The 12,283-nt window shown below is 31.6% G+C and overlaps 1 protein-coding gene across 1 annotated transcript; it reads left to right on the top strand.

The window, feature by feature from the left end:
- The first annotated feature begins 1,467 nt into the window (after positions 1 to 1,467).
- Positions 1,468 to 5,698, top strand: LOC107763790 (transcription factor UNE10-like). Its single transcript, XM_016582284.2, has 6 exons — positions 1,468 to 1,707; positions 1,788 to 2,544; positions 2,926 to 3,030; positions 3,170 to 3,235; positions 4,533 to 4,895; positions 5,404 to 5,698. Exons 1-6 carry the CDS (start codon positions 1,598 to 1,600, stop codon positions 5,488 to 5,490), a joined length of 1,488 nt encoding a protein of 495 aa, XP_016437770.1. The 5' UTR covers positions 1,468 to 1,597; the 3' UTR covers positions 5,491 to 5,698.
- Positions 5,699 to 12,283: the final 6,585 nt, after the last annotated feature.

Genomic DNA, 12,283 nt, shown 5'->3' with positions numbered 1-12,283 from the left:
AAACTTGTCAGAAAATTCCTCCCCTTTCAATGGATGTTGAGCTCACTATTTATAGTTGCACCTAAGGAACAAGGTCCTAGAATCAAGCCCCTCTTAAACGACAATTATGGGGGGCCTTGAAGAATGTGTAACGATAGGCAGTGAATGTCATATTCTCTTGTAACGGACTATGCAGTTGATGCTATAGAATATTCTCCATTAAATGCTACCGGGTGGCAGACATTTATTTTGTCTTTATGAACAACATTTCCTTCGGGAACAAACGAGATTGCTGCCCTCGGACTTGATTGCCATTTGCCTCGCTATACATCTGTCTTCAGCTCCAGATATCACTTTATTATGCGAGCATTTAATATGAACATATTTTACCCTATACACCCAGGAATTAAATGGGCTGTCTTTGTTGGTTCAATAAAAATTCAAATCAATATTTCTTTAATAATTTTATCTATTATTTCAACTTGAATTTGAAATGAAAATTTGAAACTAAAAACTGGTTCAATGAGTATTTCAAGTGAAGTAATGATTTGTACTTCACAAAATTCAACATTTTAATGTCCAAACATCGTTTTCAATTTTAACTTTAAATACTTATTTTTTAAACTCAATCAAATATAAATGACCATTCAAAAGTCAATCCGTTTTCCTAAAACGTACACCCGGGTCAATATTCCGTTCATTAATCACCCAATGCGTTCTTGACACATAGATATAGACGGGTTGAATTTTTGGCGATGATTTGCGCAAATATTCCTTTTTAGGATACTGTTTAAATTTTGTAACTATTTGAAAAGTTGCACAAATATAATACTTGAAAGTATTCCTTCCAAATAATGTTAATCTCGGATCTAATTTTTGTTTATATAATTTTCAGTTTGCTCACCAAACATTGGATTATGGTCTAAAGTTTGCAATATTTTAGACTCTTGCCTAATATTTTCTAATGAGATTTTATTTTGCTCAAACAGAGTCTAATTCGTGGTCTAAAAAGTTTATCAATTACAATATAAGTAAAAAGAAGACCATTTACTAAACAATTGATATAAAAAAAAATAAGTGATAAAATTTGGAAAAATAATACTGTATAGTCGGCTCTTAAAATAATAGCTAGAAGGAATAAAAGGTGATATATATATATATATATATATATATATATATATATATATATATATATATATATATATATATATATATATATATTGTATGTTATATACAAAAATTATATACAAATTTTATATAGTTTTGTGGCTATCGACTAAAAATATTTTCGGTCTCGGACTAAAAGTGATCTTCCCCACAAAAATTTCACGTGAGCCATTTTGTTCTAACCAGTTTTCAACAGACCCAAATCCAAGTACTCAATCTGCCCATTTGCCACCACTTCCAGCAAATGACATACTATTAGTTCTGCATGGGCCTCTGACGGTCCAGATTCTTTCAAAACGCATCAGCACCACACGTTCAACATCACACGTCGAAGGTGCGCGAGCCAAAAATTCTTTGTTGCCTGTATATATATGAACAAATTAAAAAGAACCTCTTCAAGATTAAGAAACCATTATTAATACCAACAGCACCTTCTTGTTTGGCTTTAGAGATGAACCAGTGTGTACCCAGCTGGGATCTAGAAAATTCCCTTCCTCATCAAAACCTTGCTCTTTCCTCTCACTCTAACTCCAATAATTCCTTTGTAACTGATGTCCCCTGGTATACTCTCTTCCCCTATTTCAATCATTAGATCTAGTTTTTCCTCTTGTTTATGAGGTTTAATTCTTTTTTGTATGCAGGTTGGATTATGAAGTAGCAGAGCTAACGTGGGAAAACGGGCAGCTAGGAATGCATGGTTTAGGTCCTCCACGCATGCCTAATAATAATAAGCCTTTATTCAATTCTTATACATGGGATAATAAGGCACATGTTGGCGGCACCCTTGAATCCATAGTCAACCAAGCCATTGGCATCCCTCATGATCATCGGAAGTCCGCCGTAGACGGAGGTGGAGATAGAGAGGAAGATCTAGTCCATTGCTTCGACAAATGTCTTGTTAACACTCAGGCAAGCACGGCCACAGTCAGTGTGGCCATGGATGCCTTGGTGCCAAGTTTTGCACACCCCCAAAATTTTCACCAAGGTGAGCAACTACCCACACACGTGCCGGGGATCACCACGTGCTTAATTGGCGACTCCACGCACGTGATATCACGCAGCGGTGACGTCAACAGAACGGATGGGGAGATGTCGCGTGCGAAAATAGGAGCTTCCAGCTATGAGGAGATATCAAAAGACTTGGAGATCACCGAGTATTTTGGAAAGCAAGAGGTTAAGAACTTGATCAACGAGAGACACATCGATGCAGTACTGTTAAGAAGCATGGCTGACCCGAGCATGAGCCGGAGAGACACAATTGACACGGGCGAGAGGGATTTGGTTGCGGAAAGGTTCACATCTACATCTGTGATGTCGACTGAAAACACAAGCTCCGTTAAGAAATGCACTAGTAAAAGGGTGGACGAACATGACTCTGTTTGTCACAGTAGATCTCACGTAAATCTATCATTTCTTTTCATTATGAATTTGAGTTATGGTTTTTACCACGCTTCTTTGGAGTAGTTTTCATGCAATAAAATATGATTGTATTTACTGTGCATATATACATGGAATCGGAAGCATAACAACTTTTACACTATCAGACAATATCAGTATATTTTATTTGATGTTACTGTCAAGGTTACCAGTTTCTTTTGTAAGGGAATGTTACCTTTGGTTGTGGTTCTATAGTGTACAAGGTTTCTTTATGTACTATAAATGCGTAGTGCGTAGTTAAACTGATTTACTGAACCTTGAAATATTTCGTGTTTCTTTTTTTATAAAGTGATTCAAGCTGTGCAATATTAAATGTTCGTGGTCTTTTCTGTTATCTCATAGAGGCAGGAGACAGGAGATGGGGATGATAAGAGAAAAGGATCTAAGATTTCCTCATTTTCAACAAAGAGGAGTTTGTCTGCTGTTACTCACAACCAATCTGAACGAGTGAGGATCCCTCCCCCCCTCTCTCTCTCTCAAGATCTTTCATATAAACTGTTTTGAACTACTAATAAAGAAGTACAATTGTCTTTTTTTGATAAATTAATAACAACAACAATGAATTGATTATATGTTCTTTTTCTAGAAAAGGAGAGACAAGATAAACCAAAGGATGAAGACATTGCAGAAGTTGGTTCCAAATTCGAGTAAGGTAAGGTATTGAAATTTAGAGTTTATATTTACCGTCTATTTTTTTTTCTAGCTCTACTGATATTAATACTTATCTAGATTGCTTCAGTTCTATCTTTACTTGAAAAGCACACAATAAAAGGTGTAAAAGCTGTGGGACCTTAGCTTAAATACAGAATATTTCTAGTCCTTGACTTATTTCTGCTCTCGGCCACTTCATTACTTCCCAACCGTTATTTCAAATAATTTATTTTCCTTATATTTTTTCTCGAGAAGTCTTTGGCTACTGATTAATTTTATATAGTTACCTAATGTGCAATTAGAAAGACATAAATATGTGCACATAAAATTCAAGCTTAAGTAGAACTGACCCACAAAAGTCGGCCACGTTGCTGAAGTGGAAGTGAAAATTGGCTAAATTTCAGCAGTTAAGTTATCCCCCCTCCCCCCTAAAAAAAAATAGCCTTTTTATCATATTTTATGAAAGACTATTTGATTTATATGGAGCTTACGATATCAGTTTGATTTGAATATAATGTCAGTAATGTGAAAAGTCATTAAAATAATAGCTAAAAACTAATTTGATAGAGAAAAATCTAGGGACTTGTAAGAAAGTATAACATAATATAAAAAATGAACTGAATCATTTAGGATGTCTACAATGAAAAAAGAAGTGCCGAAGAAGAACATAAAAGTGGACAGTTTTAATTTAATGACTGAAAATAGACAACAGACAATTTTGTACGAGGCGGTCCTAATCTGTTCGAAGGCATTAATATTTGGAAAGTCTCAAATGAACCGAGTCCACATGCATATCCTATGAGGAAAAACACTCGACAAATAGGACCCTAACAAATTTTGTTGTTTTTTGCATGTCAATCATTGCTGACATTTAAACCATTTGACACTGAACAAAATATGTTTTTTTCTTTTAAATGGTTCCTTACTTCTTTATTCTTATCTAAACTTGTTCTTATTTGCATTGAATGAGTTAATACAAAGTAAAAGTGGTCTTTGCGGAAAGAGTAGGATCCACAATACTACTAAAGTCAATCAAAATAGAGTATCATTGCATCATTATTGGGAGTATCTTTTTATGTGGAAGATAAGGTAAATGTTCAATAGTATCTTTTAATTTGCACCTTGTATATGACTTCAAAATCTATTAAATATGTATAGATATTCAATTTCAAAACCAATAACTCTACTAAAGTGAATTCAACTATACCTGAACTCATAAAGTTCAAATTTAAAGTCTAAACCTTCCTCTCTATATATATATATAACTTACTAAATTGTTATACATGTGTCTGTTGCAGACTAACAAGGCATCGATGTTGGATGAAGTGATAGAATATTTGAAGCAACTACAAGCTCAAGTTCAAGCAATGAGCGGGATGAATAACAATATGTCTCCAATGTTGGCAAATATGGCAGTGCTGCAGCAGCAACAACAGCTTCAAATGGCATCCATGGGAATGGGAATGGCTGGATTCATGCATATCAATGGCGCCCTTATAAGCCGCCCCAACATTACTGCAATGCCAATGCCTTCACTTCTACATCCCACTGCCTCTAATTTCATGCCTATTGCCTCTGGGGTTAGCCCCGGAGATCGTAATATAAATGCCGCTTCTCTTGTCCCGGATCCATTAGCTGCCTTCCCTACTTGCCAATCACAGGTAAAAACGAGAATATATTATTATTATTACGCTTGTTAAATGTCAATGATCAATTATTCAAGATTTTTAAAATAGTCATTATCAGGTCTATTGCATGAAAATATCGGTCTATTGTGACTATTCATCTTGTACAAGGTTTGGGTCCAAATGGTGGTGCTTCTAATTAATGTTTTACTTACTAGTATAACAACTTGATACTACTATTTACTTTGTACATTTGTTCTTAAAAAATACTATACTATTATTTATATATACACATGTAAGAAAAGTTTTTTGCCAAGCGGTGTCTTGACATCCTTAATAAAAGTGTAGCATCTAGAGGGGCTTTTCTTATTATTGTTATTATTATTATTATTATTATTATTATTATTATTATTATTATTATTATTATTATTATTATTATTATTATTATTATTATTATTTACCGACCAAAACTTGCTGCAAAATGAAGAATTTTCTGTTAAAGAACGGATTTTAACAGCTTTGGAATATGAAATCATTTTTGCAGCCAATGAACATGGATGCTTATAGCAGGATAGCAGCGTTGTACCAGCAATATTTACAGCCCCCTGCGAACCTTGGCTTCAAAAATTGAGATAGAGCAGTGTTTCTAAAGTTTGCAAACTTTGGTTGAGCAATTCGAATTGCCAGCATATTTCAAGTCTATGGCAACTTGGCCTATTGTAAAAAGCTTATTTTAACATTTGAATCTGATGTTCCTGAAACGTGCTGAAGAAACATATATGTAAAGACAATTTTATATTTCTTTTAATGTTTTGACAGTTTAAACATAGTGTATCATAGTGTAATTGTTTTTTCTCTTCTGCAAGTAAATAGAAGTGTGATAGTAAAAATTCATGTGCGTGAGTAGTTTATTTTCTTGTCCAACTTTTTGTCCCGCAAGAAAAACACATATTCGTGACGAGTTTTTTGTGATGAATTTGGTGATGGTTTTATGATAGAATGCATCAATTTTGACGGACTAGTGACATTTTTATGACTATTTATTCTGTTATCACAAAATTATTACGATGCTCGAATTTGTGATGAAATTTTCCATCACAACTTTTTTTTATGCAGTACATTGATCCATTTGTGCCTTTCTCTATGGAACAATTTAAACTTTTATATTTCATTTTTAAGAAGGAATGTTGCCACATTGGCCCCTCAAATGGTACCTACGGAAAAGTGTGGAGCTTTTTAATTTAAGGGGTCGTTTGGTTTGAATACAGATTATGTTGGAATAAGTTATGTTGAGATTAGTTATCCTCATATTATTTTTTATCCACTATTTGGTATGTTGTATTAAAAATGACATGCATTGCATAATTACTAAGAAGAAACTATTTGTTTACAAAAATACCCTCCATCTTATTTAGCCTCCATCTTCTTGCTCCTTTATCTAGTTGAAACGTCAATTTCCAAACAAGTATTAAATAATTTTTGACAAGAGTAGGTTGCTCTAGTGGTAAGCACCCCCCACTTCCAATCAAGAGGTTGTGAGTTCGAGCTACCCCAAGAGCAAGGTGGGGAGTTCTCTTGGAGGGAAGGAGCCGAGGGTCTATCGGAAACAGCCTCTCTACCCTAGGGTAGGGGTAAGGTCTGCGTACACACTACCCTCCCCAGACCCCACTAGTGGGATTATACTGGGTTGTTGTTGTTGTTGTTGTATTAAATAATTTTTTGAGGCTCTAGTTTTCAATTTTTTTTTTTTATATATTTGCTGATTTCTTCTTCTAAATCTTCTTGTTGATATCGGACAATAGTTGATGATCCATAAGAAAACCTAATTTTGCCATAATAAAAATGAAAAGAATTAATATACAAAAACTTTCAATTGGAGAAAGGAGTCTATGAGCAAAAGTTTATAATTTTCAAGCACATAAAGAGAAACAAATGAACCCAACGAATATTTGGAAAGAGGACCTTAGGGCTAGTTTTGTGAATTTTACTATTTTGTCCTAGGATAATAATCCCAACACTAATTATCCCATCACCTACAAAGTATAAGTTATTCCGGTACTAATTTTAATCCTGGGATAATTTATCACAGGTTTTGTAACCAAACAAGGTATAAGGTGATATTAAATTTTTATTCTAACACTATTTTTACTTATCCCTTATAACAAAAGACCCCTAAGAGTCCTAGGCGGACCTTTCCATGCATAGATAGTGGTTTTGTTGTGAGCTTAGGGTATCTCCAACCTTTACCCTCCAAAATGGGGATGGGGACAACTTACTCCAACCATTACCCCATTTTCCTCCAAAAGAGAACATATTTTTTATATTCTTATCTCTCTTCTATATTATATTATTATCTTTCATTTTAATTTTATTTTTTAATTTTTATTAAACAAATTTCATCTTTTATTTTCATTAATTTGTAATTTCCATTAAAATAATTCCATAAAATTTTAAATAACATAATTTGTAAGCAATTATTATAGATTAACAAATAATTCAAATAAAAGTAAAATCATTGTGATACAAGATTAATTAAATACATATTACATAACAATAAAATTCATTCGAAATACTACATAAATATTCAACATCAACTTTAATGTATTTCTAATTTTAATGTATTTTCAATTTTAATGTATTTCAATTTTCGCTACATCAAATATTTTATATTTTCACCTTTCATTTTTTGTGATGGTTATATCTTTTTCATACAATTATAACTCATAATAAAATTAACTACCAATTTTACATAAAAAAAAAAATAGATGCACGATAATTAATTTTTCAAAATTATACGTCAAAGTTAAGATGAAAAATTAATTAGGTAAATGTATTATATAAACATAATTAAGTATATATAAAAAGATAAATTAAAAGATTAAATAATAAAAATAATAATAATTTAATTAAGAATAGTAAATGGGGAGATGAATAGTGTGTCCCCAAATTTGGGGACACACTATTCACTCCTTATTTTAAGGACAAAAGTGGGAGAGGGTTTGAGTGAAATTTCCCGGTTGGAGTTGCTCCTAGAATCTAAGACATGTCCGATAGGCAATAGGCTAATTATTTTCCACCTTTATGAAAGTAATCGTTCTTATTTAAATCAAGATCTGTGGCCCTCATCCCTCTAACCAAAAGACAACAAAAAAAGAGGATTGTTTGTGAGCTGTAATTTACTCAAGGTAGAAAAAGTGAAACAGCTTTCCTTTTGATATTTTTAAAAGTATAACCTAGGGTCAGAGGCGGAGCCACAGTATTGGCTACGGGTTCGACCGAACCCGATAACAATGGTTCAAATCATATATTTGTATTGAAATTTTTATTAAAAATTATTAATTTAGAACACAGTAACTTAAAAGGATTAGGTTTCTGAACCCATAAGCTTGAAATCCTGGCTCCGCCTCTGGCTAGGGTGATTTCTTTTTTGTTGTCTATCAAACTCTTGTAATTTGGAGGCTCAAACTATTTTTCGATTTTTTTTTCATAGACTTCAAAATTATTTTTAATTGTGGCAATTTAGTTTATAGTATTTTCCCGTTGCTCCCACAAAGTAATGTCATTTTCGAATATTGTCATTTTTGTATGAATTGAGATCGAAAATTAAGCAGATGATTTAACTCTTGTATTTCAAACTCCTCACTTTAACACTACCTGAATTTGCAAACTTTATCCCAACAGATTAAGGAATTGTTATTTGCATTTTGGACAAAAAAAATCAGATAGTTTAACATTGTCCAGCGGACCGATCATCTTTCTGGGACAAGGAATTACCTCATAATCATTCTTCTCTAATCATTACGTAATAGTTATTGACGATGACTACTAAATTTTGTCTTGAATTTTCTAAGCTATTCATATCGACATAATAGTCGTTTTTTCATTTTATATGCTTTGGTATCACTGTGCCTAAAATTTAAGAAGGTAAAAATAACTTTCAAATCTTGTGGTGTCAAACTAAAAATTAGTATAACATATTTTTTTAATACCTTTTGAATCTTATAATTTTAAAAATATCGTGCCTTTTTCTATAAGGGTGTGTCACTAAAAGGTAAATGGGAATGTTGGAGCTAAACACTTGCTAAATATATAAAAGATATTATTCTTTTTAAAACAAACAAAAAAGGAAATAAGTCACATTGTTCTTCGGGCAATAGATTTATATGGTGAGGATAACCATTATTAATTGATTGCTAACTTTATAACTCATGTAATCTATCTATCTATATCTATATCTATATTTATATCTATTCTATATCTATACTATTTTAAAAGCACGAAGGTCCTTAGTGAAATGTCGTTCGCCTTTTTTATTGTTATAAAATAGAGTTCGCACTAGACAAAATAATAATTTAATTAATTGCCTAATACTTAGGAATAGTGATTTATTATTTTTCGAATACTTAAAATAATTATTTAATTATTTTTTTAATATTTAGGTATAGCCATTAAATTAATTTCCTAATATTTCGAATTATACAAAGTTTTGCCACTTTGTATTCCTTTTAGGTTTAGGCTGTATTAATTAGTTGATATTCTTTTCTACGCTAAATATAAACATTGTTATTCTATTGGGTATTTAAAAATCAAGTATATTAATTTATAAAGTAAATGTAGTTGATAGTCTAAGAATAGTAACCTTCTGCCAACGATTAATATATTATAGTAATTATAAAGAAATTTTTGTATTGTTAATGTTTGTTCTAAATCCTTCTAAAATATACAGACACATACATGTGCAACATATATTAGAGTTCTAAATCTTTGAATATGGACACTACTCACTAGAAAAAATAGTTATTTATTATTTTTTAATATTTAAGAATAGTAATTTAATTATTTTTCTAAAAATTAAGATTCTAAAATTTTTTTATTTGAAAAATATACGAATCCCTAATTTTAAAATTTTAAAATAAAGTATGATTTTACTTTTATAAATCCTAATAAATATTAAAAAAAATTTCGACGTCGGCGGCTTATTATGTCTTCTCGGGGTTTTCTATCAATATTGTTTGGTGTAGATCAATATTGAAAAATTATTAGTTTCTTTTTTATTTTCGTGCTTTCTTACAAAAAAATACTAGATCAATTTAAAGCAAGGTATTGGGCATAAAAAATATTTTTTGACTATTCTTCTCTCTTTCTTCATCTTTTTATTTTCATATGACCAAATACTAGCAATTTTAATTCTTTTCAGTTATTCAAAATTACTTTATCAGCAAATATAGATGTTAAGCAGAATACAAAATATCAAATAACATATTCGCCTAATAAAAAAATAGAATTGTAACATCAACATGCGTAATATGTCCTAGAATTTAACATCATTACGAAAATCTAAGAAAACGTATTTATCACAAGATGATGAGAATTTTGGCTTTTGAAAAAGTTAATTAGTGCGGGTTGAAACAATTATCTTTGGAAAACATATTTTTGCTAATTTTTATTTATCATAAATATCTTTTAAATATACCATTTATATTATTTTAAATTTTTTATTTTTATTAACATGGGTACACAAGCAATGCGCGTCTCCTAAGACTGGTACTGTATTAAAAGCACGAAACTAGTTAGCGAAACGTTGTTCGACTTTTTTAACCCTTAAAATCAGATTTCGCATTGGATGAAATTGTAATTTAAGTTAATATCCTAAATTTTAAGATTTTAAATCAACTAAAATTTTGGTCATTAAATCTTCCTTATTGAATTAAGTAAGAAATACTACTATTTAGGATTTAAAATCAATTAAAATACTACTATGAGTTTGTATTTAACATGAAAATTCATTAGTAAATAATATTAAATTTGAGGATATAATTTTACCAAAAATATAAAATACTACTATATTCTATAAGTGGGAGTTAGCAGGCTCCTCTCCGTCAACATGCTTGCTTACATAAGGATATTTTTGTAATTTTATCATTTTCTTGCTTTAATGTTGCTGTACTTGATTGCATCGTATGTGTACTTTTGCATGCTATATCTTGTTTGAATTGTGGGCCTAAAATATTCTATCTTTTCGCATGTAACTTTAAAGATTAAAGACACGTACTACAAAAACAGGGCCCATTGGAGCCCATATTTCACACGTACTATTCACATATGCCACCTGCAACTTCCCCCAACTCTCTTTTTTTGGGCACTTGTGCTCTCACATTTTTTCCCTTTCTTAAACGTATTTTCTCATCTTTAAAATTGTAAGCATCTTTTTTTTACAATAGTAATCATTAATACTACTATAGTCAACAAAACAAAGCTCATTTTTGTAAATGAAAATGATCTCTTTTTTTCATTGCAGATTAAATTGATTTAACTTTAGCATATACATTTTTAAAATCTTACAAAATACTTTATGTAAATTATCTTATTAATATTTTTAAGTGATTAACAATCATTTTATAAATTAAAAGTGATCTTTCTTTTTCATTATTGTGAATTAGAAAATATCTAAATTTAGCATACTCAGGTCTTCCACAAAGTTGAAAGATCAAGATATCGATTTAGCTCTGTTTACCCTAAAAGCAGATAACAATTGAATTTATATGTGATTTTAAGGACAAGTGATTTTACTTGGCATAAATTAAGAAAATATGCAAACTGATATTGAAATTGACTGTAAAGAAAAATAAAAGCAAACCAAATGAGATATATAGCTTGGTCCCTCGAACAAAATAAAACAACAAAGGAAATATAAGCGAAGCAACAGAGTATTGAGAACCTTAAGAAAAGAGTATTATATTACTTTTTTACTGTCTGAGGTTCCTTTTACAAATGATCTGACCACATTTATATAGTAGGGGAGTTCTACTCTTGATACAATTCTAAATATAGTAAGGACTCTCATGATTGGGCTAATTAATCGGCCTCTTCTTGATACGTGTCGTGATTTCCACCGAGATTCTCCTCCTAATTGCGGCTGTAACGGCTTTTTGTTTCTTGGCTCGATCTTGATCCTGGCCGATCTTGATCTTGGCCGATCTCGATCTTGATCGGTCTCTGGGTCTTCGAGCTAGATCTTGACCGACCTCATTCTTGATCGGTCTCTGGGTCTCGAGCTTGACAGCATATTCTTCGTACCATGGCTCGATATTACAATGAAAAACCTTGAACCGTCATGTTCCAATCTCGATTAATCATACGAAGGGCAATACTCGGTTTTGACCGTATACAGATAGTCCCCTCATTTTTCGGAAAGAAGATGATGAGAAACGATATGAATTTTCGAACTTCGACTTGGTGGATAATGATGTCAGCGACGAGCCTGATTGTGACGTATGTGACAAATGTCCCGTCGGTCCGGTTACCAAGACATTAAATGCGCGTCAGTTGATGGACGGCTATTACCACTTTTGAACCGTCATTGTGAAATCAATAAATAGTTCCTTTCTTCATCATCCCAAACTTTTATTTTCGAAACTTTTCCA

This window comes from Nicotiana tabacum, chromosome 23 (assembly GCF_000715075.1).
Source record: "Nicotiana tabacum cultivar K326 chromosome 23, ASM71507v2, whole genome shotgun sequence".
Taxonomy (NCBI): Eukaryota; Viridiplantae; Streptophyta; class Magnoliopsida; order Solanales; family Solanaceae; genus Nicotiana; species Nicotiana tabacum.
Note: the sequence above shows the minus strand (reverse complement) of the source record. Positions and strands in the feature narration are given on the sequence as shown.